This window comes from Scyliorhinus torazame, chromosome 9 (genome assembly GCF_047496885.1).
Source record: "Scyliorhinus torazame isolate Kashiwa2021f chromosome 9, sScyTor2.1, whole genome shotgun sequence".
Taxonomy (NCBI): domain Eukaryota; kingdom Metazoa; phylum Chordata; class Chondrichthyes; order Carcharhiniformes; family Scyliorhinidae; genus Scyliorhinus; species Scyliorhinus torazame.
The window spans coordinates 91,502,796-91,526,894 of record NC_092715.1 but is presented as its reverse complement, the minus strand read 5'-3'; the positions used below and the strand labels follow the sequence as shown (position 1 = coordinate 91,526,894).

At 50.7% G+C, this 24,099-nt stretch overlaps 1 protein-coding gene across 1 annotated transcript in view; it reads right to left on the bottom strand.

Moving 5' to 3' along the window:
* adgrv1 (adhesion G protein-coupled receptor V1) overlaps positions 1–24,099 on the bottom strand; it is a 981,490-nt gene that overhangs the window by 806,875 nt on the left and 150,516 nt on the right. Inside the window, exons 16-20 of the mRNA XM_072516264.1 lie at positions 11,387–11,510; positions 7,376–7,642; positions 6,154–6,280; positions 2,782–2,999; positions 312–1,055 (exon numbers count right to left, since the gene is read on the bottom strand). Of these exons, the coding sequence (XP_072372365.1) occupies positions 312–1,055; positions 2,782–2,999; positions 6,154–6,280; positions 7,376–7,642; positions 11,387–11,510 (1,480 nt within the window). The remainder of the gene's footprint in view (positions 1–311; positions 1,056–2,781; positions 3,000–6,153; positions 6,281–7,375; positions 7,643–11,386; positions 11,511–24,099) is intronic.

The following is a 24,099-nucleotide window of genomic DNA, read 5'->3' as shown; positions in this document are numbered from 1 at the left end:
GGAAAGTCCATATAGAGCAGAGGTTCAATAAACACCATGTTGGTTTGCAGAGTATAGGTACGGTCACTTTAGCCACTTGGTCATTAAGAAGTTAACGAAAGAGCCACCTTCAAACTTCCACCAGAAGTTTCACTGTCACAAAAGACTGTCGCAAAAGACTGTATCTAAAAGCACTTGACGTTGATAACAAATTCCTGGCAATAAGAGCACTGCTTCTTTTATACTGGCAAGTGATAAAGACTTCATCAGCCCAAAGTGGCAATGTAGCTGCATCATTAAATTGTATATGATTGTCAGTTTTTAACACTTACCATCTGCTATTGTTTCCCCTTTGAGGCTCTTAATGCCATCGGGAAGCAGAGTGCCATCCAAATAAAATTCAATTAGCCCATCATCCACCATGATTATAATGTGCATCCAAGTCTTTTCTTCCACATGTTTCGATGTTGTTACTGTGGTAACATGAGGAACATTTGACCCCAACAGAGTGTAGTGGAACATTACTGACGCAGAAGATTCATTTGTCATCACTTTCACAGCGTAATAAATGCTGCCATTGTTGTTTGTTTTTGAGATGATAAACCCATCAGTGTTGGGATTAGGTATCACCCATGCAGATAGTGTAAAATTTGCAAGTGTATTATTCATCCTTGGATGATGTTCTGGGTTAATGGTTCCATAAACACCTTCTGCCCCACTAAAGTAAAGAGCATCTGTACCCGTGTGATGTCGCTTTGCGTGAGGCCGTAATTCAACAGAACTGGGAAATGTTGCAACCAGAATAAAGTCAGTCATTTCAGGCAATCCATGTCTGAATGCATTGGTCAGTATCTCCCATCCAATTCGAACATCCCCAAATGTGCCTTTATGTCGTAGAATGGTGAAGTTTGTAATGTGAGACATATCATCAGTTGACAGAATATCTTCCGCAATTTCTCTGTCTTGGCTTTCTGGATCCAGAATAAAAACTCCAAAAGGATCATCATTAAATGGAATCACAACATTAGCACTTAAGCTGCCATTTGATAATTGTGCACCAGGACCAGGAAATCCTCCTGTGAATTTAACAAAAAATGAATTCATCTTTCCAAAATGATTCTACTGGACAAGGAGCAATTTTTACACAAGATTATGTTTTTTTTAATTCTAAAACCATTATAACTGTAGCAAAGAAACTAAAAAACAGAATGTGCATATAAGGTAAGCTTCAATTATGAATGTGAAGTTGTTCAACAAAGATCATTTGTAACAGGCTTGTCCGTCTGAAAAAGCACTAGGTCCACATGCAGACTAGACCCACTACCCCCACCCTATCCCCGTGACCCCATCTAACCGGCAAATCCTTGGATACGAAGGGGCAATTTTATCATGGTCAATCCACCTAAAATTCACATCTTGGACTGTAGGAGGAAATTGGAGGACCCGGAGGAAACTCGGGCAGACACAAGGAGAATGTGCAAACTCCACACAGGCAGTCACCCAAGGCCGGAATTGAACCCATATCCCTGGCACTGAGAAACACACACGCACACACATGCAAACACATACTCGAATGGTCTTCTATATTTATTTCTTTTTTTTAAATTATCAATTTATTGTTTTGTTTTTTGGTGCAGCAGTTTGTTTCTTTTCATACGTCAGCCATTTAAAAAATAAATCATGTTTGATGTTGTGCCAAACCTTACCATTCTGAAATTTGCTCATATGTCCCTTGAGTGAGGAAAAAAAAAACTGAATGTGGCCGTCACGAGAAATGGTTGGACAAGCCTGATTTATAGTCATAATGAGAGCTTCAGTTTCATGCATTTCCAGCTTGTGTGTAGTATGACTGCATAAAGTAAAGCCTTTGAATCAAATTTTTCTCTCAACTAATTTAATGAAGATATTGGCTCATAATCTTAAATCACAGCCTTTAAAATAGTAAACAAGAATACTGATATGAATGTGTTCAATATTTTTAGCATAGTATCGCATAAGCGCCTTCGAGGATATAATAATCTTTATTAGTGTCCACAAGTTAGCTTACACTAACAATGAAGTTACTGTGAAAATCCCTTAGTCGCCACACTGCGGCGCCTGTTCGGGTACACTGAGGGAGCATCCAGAATGTCCAATTCATCTAACAAGCAGGTATTTCGGGACTTGTGGAAGGAAACCGGAGCACCCGGAGCAACCCCCTGCAGACACGGGAGAACATGCAGACTCTGCACAGACAGTGACCCGAGCCTGAACCCGGGTCCCAGGCGCTGTGAAACAACAGTGCTAACCACTGCGCTACCATGGATATATTCTTTGAAAATAGTTTCTCCTTTGCCAGTTCTATGACAGACTCTGGAAGCAATAAAAGGTATGAAGTGTTGAAAAACAAGTGTTTTAGATACCTTCATTAGTAGAGGGAGAGAATGGCGTTGTGACAATATCACTAGACCAGTAATCCAGAGATCCAGTTTAATCTCCAGGGACATGGTTTCAAATCGCAACATGTCAACTGCTTGAATTTAAATTCAGTTAATAAATCTGGAATATAAAGCTAATGGTGACCATGACAATGATCATTAACTGTTGTAAAAACCCATGGGGTTCATTCATGGTTCCTTAAGGGAAGGAAATCTACGATCCTTACCTATCCTCCAGACCCACAATGTGGGTGACACTTAACTGCCTCGTGGTTCCAGGGCAATTAGGGATAGACAACAAATGCTGGCACAAGAGAGCACTGCAATACCTGTGCAATATGCAAAATAAAATATGATTTCAACAGGCCTTACTTGAAGCACATACCTGAAGCACTTAGCAACCTGAGAATATAAATTTCATTGAATTCTGGAATTCCATCAGCAAGTGCATAGAGTGTTATAGGGCGGGCACGTTCTCCAGTTGTGAATAGCACAATCCCGGAAGTTTCTGAAAACTCTTGCCCAGGTTCCAAGAAAGAGTCATTGATAAACAACTGCCAGGAAATAGAAACATTGCCAAATTTTCCTCGTTGCCTTAAAATCCTGTTTGTCAGCAGGAGAACAAAATAAAGAAAAACATTTTACTCACAGTTTAATGTTTTGGGTTGGCATAAATTACTTCAACAACAACAAATTTGTTCAATAAAATGAATAAAAAGTCCTCAAATTATGGATCATAACTTCCAACTAGCATCTGAAAGAGATAGCCTACAGGATTTAAAAGAAGTCCATATTTAGATGCCGTCGACAATTATACTGACACTTCCAGTTTCCGGAGATGTTTAGGGCCTGAATTGAAACATTCCTTATAGGCCCCAGCGCATTCCAACATCGGCAGATTCAAGAAGGCCAAGCCCCATTTCTAATTGCACTCGCTGCCTTAAAGCAGGCAAGCTTAATGGTTGGAGGTAGAGGGTGGGAGATCGGAATGGGCTGGGGGGTTTAAGAGGTGAGTGGTAGGTAGTTGGAGGAGTTTGGCGGGCAGGGATGTGGGTTTGGAGGGTAGGAGCTGGAGGGTTGGGGGGGGGGGAGATGTTGAGTGAGGACCGCGGCTCTGGTCAGGCGGGGTGGGGGTGGAGAAATACCATGTGGGGTTCCAGGTTGTCAGGCAACACGTGTCTGTTGGTTTGTGTCTTTATATTAGCTACCCAGAAGTTAGAGGTTTTACAATGGGTTTGTTCTGACCTCAATTACTACAATTAACAGAGTTGACTTCTGCAAAACCGCGATCCGCAATGTCTCACCCAATTTCACTTCTAAATCCTCTGACATCATGAAGATAATAAATCAAGGATGTCACAGCTTATCTTGGCTGCTCTGGTGAGGTTGTTAAACCTTGTGCTGCACAGCAAAAGAATCATGATGCTCAAAGAGGCAGCACTCACTGCTGCAGCCACCTTTCGCTGCAAAAATACACTTGGAGATTCTCCAATTTTCTAAATCCTGCCCTCCACACCTTTTACCTCAGTGCTCCTTCTCCAATGGTCTGAACTATTCGGTCAGCAGCACCGCACCAATCCCCACCGGCATTTCTCCTGAATTCCCACCAGGTATATGACAGAGGCATCAATTCATTGTCTATTTGGGGCCTAACTCCCATCCTTATACTGCCCCCATCCCAGCATGTGAGCTGCTACAATGGCACAGCTTGAATTTCAGCCCAGAATCTATAATTGTACAAAGCTATAATGAAAAGATGTAGTGCAAAATATTTAATTAACTTGTTACCTTTTCTAGTGCAAGAGAAATTCAGTGTTTATTACTGAGAAAATTATTTTTCAATTCCTGGGACAGTGCACATAAGTCATGGTAGCAGAATTAGGCAATTCGGTCATCGAGTCTGCTTCGCCATTCAATTATGGCTGATATGCTTCTCATTCTCCTGCCTTCTCCCCATACTCTCTGATCCCCTTATTAATCAAGAACCTGTCTATCTCTGTCTTAAAAACACTCCACAGCCTTCTGCGGCAATGAGTTCTACAGATTCACCACTCTCTGGCTGAAGAAATTCCGCCTCATCTCGGTTTTAAAGGATCGTCCCTTCAGTCTGAGGCTATGCCCCCGGGTTCTAGTTTCTCCTACTAATGGAAACATCCTCTCCACATCCACTCTATCTAGGACTCACAGGCCTCTCAGTATTCTGTAAGTTTAAAAGAGGTCCCCCTCATCCTTCTAAACTCCACTGAGTACAAACCCAGAGTCCTCAACCGCTCCTCATATGACAAGCCCTTCATTCCTTGGATCATGCTTGTGAACCTCCTCTGGACCCTCTCAAAGGCCAGCACTTCCTTCCTTAGATACAGGGCCCAAAACTGCTCAAAACATTCCAAATGGGGTCTGACCAGAGCCTTACACAGCCTCATTTCTAGCCCTCTCGACGTGAATGCCAACATTGCATTTTCCTTCCTAACTGCCAACTGAGCCTGCATGTTAACCTTAAGAGAATCCTGAACTAGGACTCCCAAGTCCCATTGTGCTTCAGATTTCCGAAGCCATTCCCATTTAGAAAATAGTCTGTGCCTCTATTCCTCCTACCAACGTGCATAACCTCATACTTTTCAACATTGTATTCCATCTGCCACTCCTTTGCCCACTCTCCTAGCTTGTCCAAGTCCTTCTTCAGCATCCCTGCTTCATTAACACAATCTGTCCCGCTAAATATCTTTGTATCATCTGCAAACTTCGCAAAAATGCCCTCAGTTCCTTCTTCCAGGTCATTTAAGTATATAGTGAATAGTTGTGGTCCCAACACTGGCTCCTGGGGAATGCCACTAGTCACTGGCTGACATCCTGAAAAGGACCCCTTTATTCCAACACTCTGCCTTCTGCCAGTCAGCCAATCCTCAATCCATGCCTTGTACCTTGCACCTAACACCATGGGCTCTTATCTTATTTCACAGCCTCCTACACGTCATCTTGTCAAAGACCTTCTGGAAATCCAAACAGATCACGTCCACTGGTTCTCCCTTGTCTAACGTTCTTGTTACCTGCTCAAAGAATTCTAACAGATTTGTCAGGCATGATCTCCCCTTGACGAATCAGTGCTGACTTAGTCCTATTTTACAATGCACTTCTAAGTACTCTGCAATCTCATCCTTATTAATAGATTCTAAAATCTTACCAACAACCATAGTCTGGCTAACCGGTCTATAATTTCTTGTCTTCTGCCTCCCTCCCTTCTTAAACAGGGTGTTACATTAGCTATTTTACAATCCCCTGGAACCTTCCCTGCCTCCAGTGATTCCTGAAAGGTCGCCATCAATGCCAGCATAACCTCCTCAACCATCTCCTTCAGAACCCTGGGGTGTAGTCCATCCGGTCTGGATGATTTACCAATTTCAGTTTCCCCAGCACCTTCTCCCTAGTGATGGCCACAATACTCATCTTGGCCACCTCACTCTCTGTAAGTTCAGGTATGCCACTGGTTTCTTCCACTCTGAAGACTGATACAAGGTACTGATTCAGTTCCTCGACCATTTCCATGTTCCCTATTCCTACTTCTCCAGCCTCATTTTCCAGTGATCCAATGTCCGTTCTTGCCTCTCTCAACTTTTATATATCGAAAAAAATCTTGCAATTTTCTTTTATAATACTAGCTAGCTAGCATTTAAACTTCCAAGAATGATGGTTTGGATTTCATTCTACTTTCAAATTTGATATTGATACCGTTTCAAAATAATCATGTTTTACTACTTACATAAAATTGTTGGTCATTCCTTCAAATACCAACTTTTCAAGAGCTTCAAGTGAAAAGATTCCATTAGGATCATCATTTGCTTCAATAATAACTGTAGCTCTTGAGGTTCCATACACAACAGTATCTCCTACAACAAGAAGTGAGACCTTATGCACAATATGTTTTTTGAACAAGCGATGTAATCAGCCGATTAGATTACTAACTTCACAAAAGAATTTGGAGTGTTGATTATCTAGACAAATAATGTCATGATGATACGGAACAGAAATAGGTATATCAAACGGGAAAATTATCTTGTTCATTAAATGCAGTAAAAGTATGAGCATGTTCTTGAAAATTGCATTGATGATTTCACTATAAATTAGGCTATGCATTATAAATGCATTTACAAAGAACACATTTACAATTTCACTATAAATTGCAACAGCATAAATGTCCCCTAAAATTGCAAGATTGATTCAGATGAAGAGGATCCTTCAGGTGTTCCTTCCACAAAAACAATCCTACCATATCCCAATTTTCGACCGACTGAAATGAGTCTAATGTCCTGTCACTAGTGCTCAACCTCAGTATTACTGCTTTATTAACTATGTCTACTAGGTCTAACTAGGTCTAGGGGAGGCGGTGGCATAGTGGTATTGTCACTGGACTAGTAAACCAGAGGCCCAGTAATGCTCTGGGGATTCAAATCCCGCCACTGCAGATGGTGAAATTTGAATTCAATAAAAATCTGGAATTGCAAGTCTAACGGTGACCATGAAATCATTGTCGATTGTCGTAAAAACCCATCTGGTTCACTAATGTCGTTTAGGGAAGTAAATCTGCCATCCTTACCTGGTCTGGCCTACACGTGACCTAACATTTTAGCGGTATTCAATTAATATTTAAGTTTTTTCAAGATGTCTGAAAGTTTCAGAAATTAATATTTTAAAGGAATTAATGATCTGCTTCATTTTGCTAGAACAATTAAACAAAAGAGTTTAAATACCAAAACATGTTTTTATCAAAACACTGCTCATTATTAATTATGTAATTATTTTTCGCCTATAAATCTTAATTTGACCATAGTAATTTAACTCAGTTGAAGTAACTAAAACCCAGTTGGGCAGCTTACAATCTTGCTCTTTTCTTCATAGTTAGAAAAATAAAAACACCAGTCTTGAAGACAATGCCAGCAACAACAATTAATTTCCGTTGTGGAAAAATAGGCAAACAATGGTACCTGTAGAATGAACCAACACGATGTAGAACGTTTCATCTGTTTCAGGAACATTGTCTTCATTAATAACAACAGAAATAGCCTTAGTCCTTTCTCCTATTTCAAATACCAGTGTATTATTTTCACTCAGAGGAATAATGTCTTCAGCGCTGTTGGAGGTTCCTTCGCTCTCAACATTGTAAACAACAGCAGCTACAAAGTCAACAGATCCATTTCTAGCAACTGTGAAATTGGCAACACTTCCTTCTTGGACTCGAAGGACAATTGGGTCTAAAATTAATCAAATCAGTCAGGGTCAGTTTTACCAAAGCAAACTATCTGACAAAACATTAAACATATTTCAAGTAGTCCATCTTAGAAATATCATTTCTAAGAGTGTTGACGTGTTGTATGGAGAATAGCAGTTCTGTGGATATAAATAAAAGCAAATTACCGCAGATGTTGGAATCTGACACAAAAATAGAAAATACTAGATAATGTTAACAGGTCTGACAGCATCTGTGGAGACAGAAGGGAGGTAATGTTTGAAATCTGGATGACTCTTTAATTCCACAAATGACTCTCTCTCCACAGATGCTATCAGGCCTGCTGTGGATATAGATAATTGCCAGTTATCATATCATACCAGTTAGGTCAGTCTTCCAGCTATCATGAACTAAGTGCAACATTCTGTTTTATTCATATTTGCCACATGATAGCATTCAACAAATACCACTTATAGTCAATGAAACCAGATCCCGGGAACAGTGGACACCAAGATTGAAATCACACGAGGTTGTGTAAACTAGTTTTGTATTCCCTGGAATTTAGAAAGTCAAGCACCAATTTAATCAAAGTTCTCAAGAAATTAAGGAAAACTGATAGGGAGAATCTACTTGATTGGTGAATCTGGAAAGAGGGGTCACAGTCAAGAAATTACAGCCAGATCTTCCAGGAATCAACTTAGGAAATACTTCTACATAGAAAGGTTAAGATTTTGGAAGTCTTTTCTGCAGTGTCAGTGCTGAATAGATCCACAATGAGTGCATGAACTCATTTCAAAAGGCTTTTGAATTTTCTGAAAATCCTTCAATAGGGTACCACATGGTAGATTCATCACTAATGTTAGAACATATGGGGCGAAATTCTCCGGTATCGGCGCGATGTCCACCGAATGGCACCCAAAACGGCGCAAATCAGTCGGGCATTGCGCCGCCCCAAAGGTGCGGAATACTCCGCACCTTGGGGGGCTGAGCCCCAACCTTAAGGGGCTAGGCCCGCGCCGGACGAATTTCCGCCCCGCCAGCTGGCGGGAAAGGCCTTTGGTGCCCCGCCAGCTGGCGCCGAAATGACATCTCCAGGCGGCGCATGCGCGGGAGTGTTAGCAGCCGCTGACGGCATTCCCGGGCATGCGCAGTGGAGGGAGTCTCTTCCGCCTCCGCCATGGTGGAGACCGTGGAGAAGGCGGAAGGGAAAGACTGCTCCCACGGCACAGGCCCGCCCGCGGATTGGTGGGCCCCGATCGCGGGCCAGGCCACCACGGGGCACCCCCCGGGGCCAGATTGCCCCGCCCCCCCCCCCCCCCCAGGACACCGGAGCCCGCCCACGCCGCCTTGTCCCGCCGGTAAGGTAGGTGGTTTAATCTAAGCCGGCGGGACAGGCATTTTAGCGGTGGGACTTCGGACCATCCGGGCCGGAGAATCGCGGGGGGGGGGGGGCCGCCAACCGGCGCGGCGCAACTCCCGCCGCCGCCGAATCTCCGGTGCCGGAGAATTCGGCAACCGGCGGGGGCGGGATTCACGCCAGCCCCCGGCGATTCTCCGACCCGGCGGGGGGGTCGGAGAATCTCACCCATGAAGTCAGAGTGTAACTAGAAGAATGGGTATAAGCTGGTTGCAGAACATAAGGGAGAGGATAGGTGTTAAGCGTATCTACCCAGACTGGCAAAGATGGGGCAGTGGAGTGGTATCCCACAAGGATTTGTGCTGGAATCAGTTATTTAAAACTTACATGAACGATTTGGAAATTTGAAATATAATTTCGAAACTTGTAGATGACACCATATTGGGGAGTACATTTAATAACGAGAGAGACTGCAACAGAATACATTACAACATTAATAAACTCTCAGAATGGGTGTGCAATTGGCAAATTAATTTCAATATAGATAAGTGTCAGTTATTATATTTTGGTAGAAAAAAAAGGAAGCCAGGTAGTCCCTAGAAAATAAGAGTTGAGAGTCTAAATAGGTTAGAGGAGCAAAGAAAGCTAGGGGTAGACAGCCACTAAAGGTGACAAACCAGGTAAATAAGGCCATATTAGAGAGGCATTGGAATGGTGCATAAAGAATTTGAGAGCATGCAAACAGAAACTGAAAGGTTATGGCCCCGATTTTTCCACCGCTTTGTGCCTGGCGTTGATCCCAGTACATTGGCTGCAAAACGGGATACACCAAAAACAGGTTTCGCGGTGGGCACCAAGATGCGCGCAATGCACCCAACCTGCTATGTAAACCAGATCAGCATATTTAAATGAGTCATGCCAGGTGCTAAGGGACTGGCATGAGTGGCGCCATGCATATGAAAGTGGGGGACCTGATGCAGCCTTACAAGGTTGGGGATCCCTCAGCGACCCCATAGCAGGGTATTCTCACTTGGGGGAGGGGGTAATGCCTCAATTCCGACAAGGATGGATGGGGCCAGGTCACCCTCACGTCTGGCTGGTGTGGGGTGAGAGGTTACGTGGACCTTTAGTGATGGGTGGTGGTTGCCCCTCCATGGTCAAGGGTTGGGGGGGCATTGCCCATGTCTGCAGGGGGTTCATGATGTCCATGGGTGGGAATGTGGGGGACCATCAACCAAACTTTGAGATCTGGGCACCCTTCAAAATTAGTGGTCCAATCTCGTCGGTCTTGCCAGCATTTTCAGTTCCGCAGTGCAGAAACAGATTCGTTGTGAGAGGTTTTTTAACAAGAAACTCCCCAAGCTCCAAACAAAATTACTACCATGTGGGTGAATACAGATTTAGAGCGCCCAAACACCCTGCAGAAATCACCCAGCAAAACCAGCCCAGAATGATACTTCGGCTGGATTCTCCGTTCAGAGTTCACCCTGCTCCTGCCGACAGTGAGAAGAGAGAATTTGGCACACTCAGCCAAAACTCCATTCACTGCGGGGGGAACGGGGAATCCCACTGGCGTGAACTAACGGACAATCACGCACTGCATCATCTTTTGGAAGAAACTCGCTCGAAATCTCTCCAGAACAGCTGAACGGGCTAGGGCTCTTTTCTCCAGTAGAGAAAACTGTCCTGATAGGAGTCTATAAGATTAGAAATATTTGATAGGGCAGATGTAGAGAAGATGGGTGGGATTTTCTGCAGCCCCCCGCCCCCCCCCCCCTCCTCACAGTGTGTTGCGGTGGTGCAGGTGGCCCACCATTGGCCAGCAGTGGGATCTTCTGGTCCCACCACTTAGAACGGGGTTCCTGCTACTTAGCACCACCTGCCACCGGGAAACCCAGCAGCGGGGGTTCGCCGTCAACGGGACTGGAACAGCCAGAAAGTTACGGCCAATGTTTCCACTATGGGGAGATCAAAATTTGAGGGGAATTTGGAAGGAAATGTTTACCCAAAGAGCGGTAAGAATGTGGTACCACAAAATTAGTTGGGATGAATATTAGAGCTACACATAAAACTGCTATGGGGAAGTTAGGTGAGTATAGGAGAGAAAAAGGGACAGGAGCATATGCTGATATGTTAGATGAAGGAGGTTCATGTGCAACATAAATACGATGATAGATATGTTGGATTGAATAGTCAACTTTCTAGATAATTTATTCCACATGGTAACATCTGTAAAGGAGACTTCTGCCCCATCAGCATACTTGGATTCAAAATTTGAGGTCAAAGGTGAAACACAGTAACATTCCACAAAACCACACAATCCTCTATTAACTCATTTTTATTGAGAATGAAAAAATTGAAGACATTTAACAAAATACATTCAGAAAAAAATTGTAATAAGTGACCCCAAACCTTCAAAATAAATGGGATCATCATTTTTAGTAATAAGAAGAGTTGCATTAAGTACACTTCCAAGTTTGGCACCTCCAGTGGTATTCCAAAGGATGACTGTGAAGGTTTCTATTTCCTCAGGAATCTGGGTATAGATTGCAAAGATAGCAAAGTAAATTAACTTGGAATTCCACAGTTTGTTTAAAGTGTTTTCTCTACAATGAGTAAATGACAGGTTTGTTTCCACTTCAGTAGTTAGGATTTTACAAAAAACTCAACCAAATACTTCAGGGGATAACTTAACTGGACTATTGGATATTACATTTCCTGCAGACATACAAGCCTTAATTATCTTGGTCAATATTATGTTTGTCATAGAATATGCTGTTCCAGTGTTTACATAACTGTTGGTAATGTTCATACTCAGACAGGCACTCCATGTAATCAATGACATTTATAAAGTACTTATAGCATACTAGTTTTTTAACACTTTTGGATGGTCAAGTCTTCAAACAATTGAGATTTAAAGCCATTAGAGTAAAACATCATCCACGGTGCATTTAAATTATATTATTAAATTCTCACAGTTATCAACCCTGTTACAATTTGGCTTCTAACGAAACTCAAAGGTAGAAAAGATAGAAGCTCAAATTCTATACATTACAGCTTATCCAAAACACATACAAAAGCTGTTCTGTGAAACTAAAGGTAAAGCAAATGAATGTATTTACACAAGCATAACTTGCTGAATATTGCATAGTTATTCCTCTTAACCCAATTAATGATTTGCAATACCTACATGAATTTATTTACGTATAAAATGTAATACCTTAACTACCTTCAGCCCCCATCCTAAACTCTGTATCCATGCCACTTCTTCCATCGCCCACTCAAGTTGATCAGACTGCTCATATCCTCAACTCCCAATTGATCCTGATCATAAATACCAATTCCATCTCCACACTCGGACACCTGCTTCCAACACTGTAACATCACTTGACTCTGCCACTGCCTCAAAGTCTGTCTGCCTCATACTTGCCTTGTCACCGCCACACGCTATGTTTTCCTGTCTGGTTAATCCATAACTCTGCTGCATTGTTTCCTATATTGTAACAACTTCTGCCCAGCCACCATCCCTGGGCTAGCTAACCAACATCGGTTTACAGTCTCTCAATGCTAAAAACTTTGAATTTAAATCTGTTCATTGCTGTGTGCCTTTCCATTTCTGTAAATTACTGTCGTGCTGGAATCCCACAAAAAACCTTAGCTGAATTTTTGCCATTTCAGGCTGGATTCTCCAATCCCCAGCCATGGTTTTCTGGGGCTGGTGGGTGCTTTCGTGGACATCTTCAAACTCTCCCTACTCCATTCCGATGTTCCCACCTGCTTCAAGAAGACGATCTTTGTACCGGTGTCCAGAAGAACCAGGCAACATGCCACAATGACTGCCTTGACATCTATCATTATGAAGTGCTTCAAGAGGTTGGTCATGAGACACATCGGGCGTCATTCTCCGACCCCCCGCCGGGTCGGAGAATGGCCGTTGGCCGCCGTGAATCCCGCCCCCGCCCCCGCCGAAGTCTCCGAAGGGAGAAAAGTCGGCGGGGCGTTAATGGCGCCGCTGCCGCGGAGAATGTCACGGGTCTGCGCAAGGCAGCCGATTTTCGGCCTGCCGATATTCTCCCTTCCGGATGGGCCGAAGTCCCGTCGACGTGATGACCGTTCACGTCGACGTCAATCAAACCTCCTTTTCATCGGCGTGACCCGGTGCTCCAGGCTCACGCCGACCAGCGAGGAGGTGAGTGACGGCCTGGGGGGTTGGCTCTGGGCAGGAAATGGCGTGGCCGCAGACTGACTGCGTGAGGAGAGGTGTGTCTCGGCTTGTGTGTGTGTGCGGCGGCGGGGGGGGTGGTTAGAGTAGGCTGGGCTCCGGGGGAGTGCCGGGAGGGGGTCCGTGCCGGGGTGGAGGTTGGGGGTTGTGGAGGGGGTCCGTGCCAGGGTGGAGGTTGGGGGGGGTCCGTGCTGGGGTGGAGGTTGGGGGTTGGGGAGGGGGTCCGTGCCGGGGTGGAGGTTGGGGGGGGGTCCGTGCTGGGGTGGAGGTTGGGGGTTGGGGAGGGGGTCCGTGCCGGGGTGGAGGTTGGGGGGGGGGTCCGTGCTGGGGTGGAGGTTGGGGAGGGGGTCCGTGCCGGGGTGGAGGTTGGGGAGGGGGTCCGTGCCGGGGTGGAGGTTGGGGGAGGGTCCGTGCTGGGGTAGAGGTTGGGGGTTGGGGAGGGGGTCCGTGCCGGGGTGGAGGTTGGGGAGGGGGTCCGTGCTGGGGTGGAGGTTGAGGGTTGGGGAGGGGGTCCGTGCCGGGGTGGAGGTTGGGGGGGGGTCCATGCCGGGGTGGAGGTTGGGGGGGGGTCCGTGCTGGGGTGGAGGTTGGGGGTTGGGGAGGGGGTCCGTGCCGGGGTGGAGGTTGGGGAGGGGGTCCGTGCCGGGGTGGAGGTTGGGGGGGGGTCCGTGCTGGCGTGGAGGTTGGGGAGGGGGTCCGTGCTGGGGTGGAGGTTGGGGAGGGGGTCTGTGCCGGGGTAGAGGTTGGGGAGGGGGTCCATGCCGGGGTGGAGGTTGGGGGGGGGTCCGTGCTGGGGTGGAGGTTGGGGGTTGGGGAGGGGGTCCGTGCCGGGGTGGAGGTTGGGGGGGGGGGTCCGTGCTGGGGTGGAGGTTGGGGGTTGGGGAGGGGGTCCGAGCCGGGGTGGGTGATGGGAGGGCAAATGAGTTGGTCCACCTGGCCAGGTGCCAGCCTCCAACAGTTGGACCCATGCGGTCCATGCCACCTGGCTGGGGGGAGGAGGGGATATGGGCAATGATGACATGTCGTCGTTCCCCTCCCCCCCACCAGGCCGTCATGTTTTCAGACCATCCAACGATGTTGGCCGCCGTGGTGGCAGCCGCTCATGTCTATGTTGCCCTGGATGAGGAGGAGGAGGAGGAGGAGGAGCGTGCCAGAGAGGCGGCGCAGGCTGCCGCAGAGGGGCAGGCGGCAGCCGCCCAGGCTGGAGGGACACCTGACCGACAGGACGAGGAGGGGGAGGAGGACGTCGTGGCCCCACGGCAACGGAGGCACCCGAGGGCGCCCCGTGTGTACCGGCCCCGGCAGTCATACCAGGACCTCACGGACCGGGAATGCAGGAGGAGACTCCGGATGAGCCGGGAAACCGTGGCACACATCTGCCACCTGCTGGCACACCTGTCACCGCGGGGCACTGGCGGGGGACACCCTCTCCCCGTGTCCGTCAAGGTTACGGTGGCCCTGAACTTTTATGCAACGGGGTCATTCCAGGCACCGAGTGGGGACCTGTCCGACATATCGCAGACATCGGTGCATCGGTGCATCCGGGCAGTGACAGATGCCCTTTATGCCATGGCGCACCGCTACATCCGCTTCCCCGTGGACCGGGCCAGCCAAGATGCCCGGGCCATGGGCTTCTCTGCCGTTGCCGGGTTCCCCATGGTCCATGGCGCGATCGATGGGATGCACGTCGCCGTGCGGCCACCTGCAGAGAACAGGGCCGTGTTCACTAATAGGAAGGGGACCTATTCAATGAACGTACAGGTGGTCTGCGACCACCGCATGATGATCCTGCACGTCTGCGCCCGTCACCCAGGCAGTGTACACGACTCATTCGTGTTGTCGCGGTCATCCATCCCCGGCATGTACGAGGGACGCCATCCCCGGCTGAGGGGCTGGTTGCTGGGCGACAGGGGCTACCCATTGCGATCGTGGCTGATGACGCCTATACGGAGGCCACGCAATGAGGCGGAGAACCGCTACAATGATGCCCATGTAGCGACAAGGGGAGTGATCGAGAGGTGCTTTGGCGTGCTGAAGATGCGTTTCAGGTGCCTGGACCTCTCTGGGGGCGCCCTCCAGTATCGGTCAGATAGGGTCGGCCGCATCATAGTGGTGTGCTGCGTCCTGCACAACATAGCCCAGCAGAGGGGCGATGTGCCGCAGGCAGAGGAGGGCGGAGTGGAGGAGCAGCAGGAAGAGGCCCAGTCCTCCCCAGATGAGGGGGATGGGGGCAATGGTCAGGGCAGACGGGGTAGACACAGGCGGGCGGCTGTCCACCGTTACCGGCTGGCACAGCGGGCACGGGACAGACGGATAGACGCCCGCTTCACTGACTAGATGGGCGTGGGAATCGGGTAGTATGGCCACAGACCACACACCATGACAACAGCCGACCACCCACACCCCCCACCCATCCACCCACCCAGCACCCTCACCCCCCTCCCCAACCCCACACACCCCACCCGCATGCACACCACCCCCCCACCCCCAATTGCCGATCCACCGGCGGCACAACGGGCCGGGCTCACTCAGTTGCGGGTGGACGCGTGTCTATCGCAGGCCATGGAGGGTGATGACAACCCGCCTCCGATGAGCTCCTGGCTCTACATCGTTGGACTATGTCTGACCCATGGCCACAGTACCACCATCCACCCGGACCATCCCTGCATGCGGCTGTGACACTGCAGCGCACGGTCCCGTCCTCTGCCCGGGGGATGTTGATGGCGGCCCAGGGGGAAGGGGGCAGACTCACCTGGGGCTGAGGTAAGACCACCCGTCACACACACACTTGCGCTCAACGTACATGACACACCTGCACACTTTGGACAGAGCACAAAGGCAGCTTCGGTAGGTGTAACATTGACTTTAATAACCAAAGGAGTTCATGCACGTGCCCTAGCCCCTAAAACTCATCTGTGCCCTGCACCCGTGCCAACTTACTCAGTGTCTAATTGTTTGGCCTTACGGGCCCTTTGACTACGTCTACGTGGTTCCCCAGACGGTACAGCAGAACTGGAGGTGGACTCCTGTGATTCCTGCCCTCTGACACCGGATCCCTTTGGCGGCCGTTTCCTGAGGCGTCCTGGCCTAGGTGGGCCAGGCTGCGGCCCGGGCGACTGGGATGGCGAGCTGCCAGCCTGTCCTGCCCGTTGCCCACCCGATGCACCTGGGACGGAAGGGGGGGAGTCCGAGGTGTCGCGGTGTACCGGGACCTCCCCTACAGAGGGAGCCGGGACGGACCACACCACCTCCTCCTCCCTCGGGGTGCCCGATGGCCCCCAGGCCTCGACATGGGTGGGGGATGCGAACGGACTGGCCATCCGACGCGCCCCCGACATCTGGCGCTGCCAGTCCTGGAGGCCCGTGCTGGTATCGACAGGGGTCTGCAGGTTTGCAGCCATGGAGCCCAGGGGGTTGTCGAACCCTGTCTGCGACAGTGCGACGCCAGCTCGCACATGGCCACTGGCGCCGATGCCCTCAGCGATGGCCTGCTGAGACTGGGCCATGGCCTGCAGAGACTGGGCCATGGCCTGCAGAGACTGGGCTATGGCCTGCTGAGACTGGGCCATGGCCTGCTGAGACTGGGCCATGGCCTGCTGAGACTGGGCTATGGCGTTGAGCGCCTCTGCCATCTGGCGCTGGCACTGGCTCATGGCCTCCTGTGAGAGGGCAGCCATTTCCTGGGCCACAGACGCCGCCTGCACGGAAGGCCCCAGGCCTCGCAAACCGTTCCCCATGTCTGACACCGTCGCACCCATTGCCTCCACCGCGGACGCCACCCGTGCGGTGTCAGCCTGGGTGGCACGCATGACCGGGACCACTCCCAGCTCCTGGACGCGGGTGGACTCCTCCACCTGCGACCGCAGCCGCCGCAAGCCACCCGTCACCCTTTTCGCTCGTCTCCGTGTCGGTGGTTGCATCGGATCTATGTGTGGGTGTGGTAACTGCAGGAACCCGGGATCCATCTGGGCGGCAGATGTTCGCTTGGCCTGGGCTGCCCTCCGACCGCCCGGTCCCTCTGCTGCTCCTACCTCCACCTGCTGTACCGGGACGGCTGTGTTGTGCGCACCAGTGAGTGTACCAGACGCCTCATCACTAAAGTGCCCAACCGTGGTGAGTGTTTCTGCGATGGTGGAGGGTGTTGGTGACAGCAGTGGCGTTGTGTCGTGCTCTTCGTCCCACTCTGAGTCCATGGCACTTTGGGGTGGGGGTTCGTCTCCACCCATCCACTCTGAGTCACTGTCCGGTATTTTGTCTTCCCGGGTAGGGGTGTCCTGGGTAGTGCTGTCCCGGGTAGTGCTGTCCCGGGTAGGGGTGTCCTGGGTAGTGGTGTCCCGGGTAGGGGTGTCCTGGGTAGTGGTGTCCCGGGTAGGGGTGTCCTGGATAGTGGTGTCCTGGGTAGTGGTGTCCTGGCTCGGATGTGACGGGGGCCTGTGGCTGCCCCCCTCATCGCTGGGTGGTCGCTCCCGCACGTGACGGGGGTGTCGTCTCCCTGTTGCTCCAGGTCTCTCCGTCTCCCGTGGTGTGCGAGGGGCATCCTGCGGGCGTCGCATGCTGGAGGGTGCGGGTCTCTCCGTCTCCCGTGGTCTCCGAGGGGCATCCTGCGGGCATCGCATGCTGGAGGGTGCGGGTCTCTCCGTCTCCTGTGGTCTCCGAGGGGCATCCTGCGGGCGTCGCATGCTGGAGGGTGCGGGTCTCTCCGTCTCCCGTGGTCTCCGAGGGGCATCCTGCGGGCGTCGCATGCTGGAGGGTGCGGGTCTCTCCGTCTCCTGTGGTCTCCGAGGGGCATCCTGCGGGCGTCGCATGCTGGAGGGTGCGGGTCTCTCCGTCTCCCGTGGTCTGCGAGGGGCATCCTGCGGGCGTCGCATGCTGGAGGGTGCGGGTCTCTCCGTCTCCTGTGGTCTCCGAGGGGCATCCTGCGGGCGGTCTGCATCTGCGGGGATGGGTGCCTGGACGTTTGGTCCTGCGATACACAATGAAGCATGCATGGTTAGACATCAGGCAGTGATCAGGTGATACGGGGGAGGGGGATATAGGGGAGGGGGGATATGGGGACGGGCTGTTGGTGGCTCACTTGCTCGTGGGGCCCCGACCTCTGCATCAGCAACCTCCCGGTCCTCAGGTCCGCCAGCCAGTTCCAGGGCCCTTTCCTCGTGTACGGTCAGTGGCCTCTCATCAGCGGGCCCTCCTCCAGTCCTCACATGCTCCCTCTTGTTGTGTGCGCGCTTCTCCTGTGGGGGGGGGGGGGGTGGTGGCAGGGGTAAAAGGCAACAGTGTTAGGCAGGTATATGAATGCACGCCATCGGTTGCGCGTGCATTGCAGAGGTTAAGGTTAGGGCTGGATTCACTTGGGGATATGGGGGAGGGGGGATATGGGGGAGGGGGGATATGAGGGAGGGGGGAGATGGGGGAGGGGGGGATATGGGGGAGGGGGGGATATGGGGGAGGGGGGGATATGGGGGAGGGGGATATGGGGGAGGGGGGATATGGGGGAGGGGGGATATGGGGAGGGGGGATATGGGGGAGGGGGGATATGGGGGAGGGGGGATATGGGGAGGGGGGATATGGGGGATATGGGGGAGGGGGGATATGGGGGAGGGGGGATATGGGGGAGGGGGGATATGGGGAGGGGGGATATGGGGGAGGGGGGATATGGGGGATATGGGGGAGGGGGGATATGGGAGATATGGGGAGGGGGGATATGGGGAGGGGGGATATGGGGAGGGGGGATATGGGGGAGGGGGGGATATGGGGGAGGGGGGATATGGGGGATATGGGGAGGGGGATATGGGGGATATGGGGGAGGGGGATATGGGGGAGGGGGGATATGGGGAGGGGGGATATGGGGGAGGGGGGATATGGGGATATGGGGAGGGGGGATATGGGGGAGGGGGGATATGGGGAGGGGGGATATGGGGGAGGGGGGGATATGGGGGAGGGGGGATATGGGGGAGGGGGGATATGGGGGATATGGGGAGGGGGGATATGGGGGAGGGGGGATATGGGGGATATGGGGGAGGGGGGATATGGGGGAGGGGGGATATGGGGGAGGGGGGATATGGGGGATATGGGGGAGGGGGGATATGGGGGATATGGGGAGGGGGGATATGGGGAGGGGGGATATGGGGGATATGGGGGAGGGGGGGATATGGGGGAGGGGGATATGGCGGATATGGGGAGGGGGGATATGGGGGATATGGGGGAGGGGGGATATGGGGAGGGGGGTATGGGGGATATGGGGTATGGGGGATATGGGGGAGGGGGGATATGGGGGAGGGGGGATATGGGGAGGGGGGATATGGGGAGGGGGGATATGGGGGAGGGGGGATATGGGGGAGGGGGGATATGGGGGAGGGGGGATATGGGGGATATGGGGGAGGGGGGATATGGGGGGGGGATATGGGGGATATGGGGGAGGGGGGATATGGGGGATATGGGGGAGGGGGGGATATGGGGGAGGGGGGATATGGGGGATATGGGGGAGGGGGGATATGGGGGGGGCATATGGGGGATATGGGGGAGGGGGGATATGGGGGATATGGGGGAGGGGGGGATATGGGGGAGGGGGGATATGGGGAGGGGGATATGGGGGAGGGGGGATATGGGGGATATGGGGGAGGGGGGATATGGGGGAGGGGGGATATGGGGGATATGGGGGAGGGGGGATATGGGGGATATGGGAGGGGGGGATATGGGGGATATGGGGGAGGCTCACCCTGCCTGCTCTGACGAGGTCGTTCACCTTCTTGTGGCACTGGGTGCCTGTCCGTGGTGTTAGGGCCACAGCGGTGACGGCCTCTGCCACCTCCCTCCACAGATGCCGGCTGTGGCGTGGGGCAACTCTGCGGCCGTGCCCGGGATACAGGGCGTCCCTCCTCTGCTCCACCGCGTCCAGGAGCGCCTCCACATCGCGTGACTCGAACCTCGGGGCTGAGCGACGGCCAGCCATCAAGTCGGGTGTTGCGGTCGGCTGTTCCGGTCGGGTGGGGGGGAGCTGCGCGGCCTTATGAGCCGTCACGCCATGCAGCGCGTATGACGCTGCACGGCGTGAACCACTGCGCAAGCGCGGATCCCGTTACGTCGCTGCTAGCCCATTTCGGGCCGCAGTCTATCGGCCCATTTTTATGACGTGACGCAAGTGGGATTTGCGCCGTTTTTTGCGCCGATCGGCGGAGTTTCCGCCGATAACGGAGAATTTCGCCCATCAACTCCATACTTCCAGAATGCCTTGGTCCACTGCAATTTGCATACCACCACAACCGGTCCACAGCAGACGCCATCTCCCTGGCCCTTCACTCACCTTTGGAGAATCTCGACAACAAGGACTCCTACATCAGACTCCTATTCAGTGATAACAGCTCTGCCTTCAACACCATAATCCCAGCCAAGCTCGTATCAAAACTCCAAAACCTAGGACTTGGCTCCTCCCTCTGCAGCTGGATCCTCGACTTCCTGACCCATAGACCACAATCACAAAGGGTAAACAACGACACCTCCTCCAAGATAGTCCGCAATACTGGGGCCCCAAAAGGTTGCGTACTTAGCACCCTACTACACATATGATTTTCTGGCAAAATTCTGCTCCAACTCCATCAACAAGTTTGCCGATGACACGACTGTAGGGGATCGGATCGCAAGCATACAATGAGTCAGAGTACAGGAGAGAGATAGAGAACAAAATGGCATGATGCAACGGCAACAATCTCTCCTTCAATGTTAACAAAACTAAAGAGCTGGTCATCAAATTCAGGAAGAGAAGTGTCGTACACAACCTGCCTACATCAATGGTGCCGAGGTGGAGATGGTTGACAGCTTCAATTCCTAGGTGTACACATCACCAATAATCTGCCCTGTTCCACCCACTTCGACACTACAACCAAGAAAGTACAACCTCGCCTATAATTCCTAGGAAATAAAGGAAATTCGGCATGTCCACATTGACTCTTACCAATTTTTACAGATGCACCATAGAAAGCATCCTATCTGGTTGCATCACAGCTTGGTATGGCAACTGCTTGACCCAAGAACGTAAGAAACTACAGAGAGTCGTACAGCCAAGTCTATCACGCAAATCCACCTCCCATCCATTGACTCTGTCTACACTTCCCGTTGCCTTGTGATAGTGGGCAGCATAATCAAAGACCCCTCCCACCCGGGTTATTCTCTATTCCAACCTCTTCCATCGGGCAGAAGATTCAACAACAACTTCTTCACCGCTTTTACCAGTCTCCTGAATGACCCTCTTATGAACTGAACTGATCTATCTTCGCATCGATCATGACCCAACTTCTTCCATTGGACAGTAGATACAAAAGTCTGAGAACAGGCACTGAAAGATTCAAAAACAGCTTCTTCCCCCTCTTACCAGACTCCTAAATGACCCTCTTATGGACTGATCTGATCTCTTTACACATCTTCTCTACTGACTGGTACTGCACTCCTCTATGCTTCACCCGATGCCTGTGTCTATGTATTTATATTGTGTTTTTATGTATGCCCTATGTTTTTTTTTCATGTATGAAATGATCTGTCTGGATTGTACGCAGAACAATACTTTTCACTGTGCCTCGGTACACGTGACAATAAACAAATCCAATCCATCTTTTCTACTGTCGTTCGGATTATACTCCATATGCTTCACCCGATGTCTCTGTCTATGTGTATTTATCTTTTGTCCTATGTTTTTCAAACATGGAATGATCTGCCAAGACTGTACGCAGAACAATATTTTTCACTGCACCTTGGTACACGTGACAATAAATCTAAATCTTACCAGCAGGGTGGGGGGGGGGGGGGGGCTGCTGCCAGTGGAAACAGAGAATCTCACCGGCTGGAGAATTCCAGTCTTTATTTCAGAAACTCCTCTCAGTTGGAAACGGATTGAACATTTTCACAGGGATGAGACCTTAATTTAGATGGAGACAGGGTTTAAACCCATTTGGAGCCAGTGGTATCAGGAACAGAGATGGGTCAAGTGAAATGTGGGGCTGATTTAGACTCCACATAGCAGCCATTACTGAGGCTGCTGGTTGCCAAAGGGAGTAATCTGCAAAAGCCTTCTGCAGCACCAGAGGGAGGCGAGATGTAACAGGGAAGCCAAAGGCCTGGCACCCATGGCAGGGTTGTCCATCACTTCATCAATGCCAACCTGGATGTAACGTAGGAGGTCAATGAGTTGGAGGAGGGAGGGTTCCATCAACAAGGACACGTCTCTGTTCAACATCATCTTTTTGAGCCTCCAATCCCACCTCCTTTCTTTTTTCCTGCTCCTACCCTAACAAACTGTCTCCTTCCAGGTCTTCACCATCCTCAAGACCAACATCTTTCTGAAGGGCCATGTAATGGAGAGCACAACAAACCACCACAATGATCGAGATCCTTACAAGAGTTCACCACAGGAAACTACTCATCCTATCCAAGCACTGGGAATTCATCTTCAAAAGCTGGCTGACCTCCTGATTTGTTGTCCGGCTTAGCAATTGCTATTGGTTGTACCGCCTGTGCCTGTCTGAGGTTCCATAGAAAAGAATGTATAGCCATGTTGTCAAGGGATGTCCCTTGTTCCCGCAGATCCATTCATGCACATCATGGGTTGGAATGAAAATCTGAGGCAGTAGGAACTGGCAAATGGAGTCATGGCAGCTGCCAGGAAAGCAAGTGAACACATGGAGAAAACTCTTCTTGAGGTCACAGACCAGGCAGAAGTTGATGAATCTGACTGGCAGTTACGCTGTGGCGCAATGGCTACGTGGGCGCAATCTATGATGGCCTGCACTTTGGGAATGCAGTGCTGGAGGTGAAACCCACTGCCATCTGTCTGGCGAGGGGTCGTCTAGTCTGAAATTGAATGTGCTGTCCAACATTACGGGTTTGCTAGTGCTGTTCGGGAGGATTTAAACTAGTATGGCAGGGGGGTGGGAACCGGAACAGCAGGCCAGTAAGTGTAGAGACTGGGGAGAAAAGGTGAGACTGAGATAAACATAGAGCAGAATAAAAGCAGGCAGAGGGAAGCCCTGGAGCTCAGTGGGACTGTGGGTCTGGAGTGCGTTTGCTTCAATGCAAGAAGTATGACAGGTAAAACAGATGAACTGAGAGTCTGGGTAACAGCATGGAACTATGGTGTATTTGCAATTATGGAGACATGGTTAAAGGAGGGACAGGACTGGCAGCTTAAGTTTCTGGGATATCGTTGTTTTAGGCGGGACAGAAGGGGAAAACAAAACAGATGGGGGAGTTGCATTGCTGATTAGGGAGCAGATCACAGCTGTGTTGAGAGAGAACACATTGGAGGGAGGGTCTTGTAAATCACAATGTTGGGAGTGTTCTATAGACCTCCCAACAGCCCGCAGAAGACAGAGGAGCAGTTGTGCAGTCAGATAATGAAAAGGTGTGAAAAAAGCAGGGTAGTCATGATGAGCGATTTTAACTTCTCCCATATTGACTGGGAAGCCCTTACAGACAGGGGCTTGGATGGAGAACAGTTTATGTGTCCAGGAGGGCCTTTTGATACAATATGTTGACAATCCAGCCAGGGAGTTGGCAGCACAGTGATATACTGTGGGGAGGGAGTTGCCCTGGGAGGCCTCAGCATCGACTCTGGACCACATGAAGTCTAATGGTTTCAGGTTAAACATGGGCAAGAAAACCTCCTGCTGATTACCACATATGGGCCATCATCCGTAGATGAATCCGTACTCCTCCATGTTGAGCACCACTTGGAGGAAGCACTGAGGTTGGCAAGGGCACAGAATATGCTCTGGTTGTGGGACTTCAATTTCCATCACCAAGAGTGGCTCGGTAGTACCATCGCAGACCAAGCTGGCTGGTCCTGAGGGACATAGTTAGACTGCAGCAGATGGTGAGGGAACCAACAAGAGGGAAAAACATACGTGACCTCATCCTC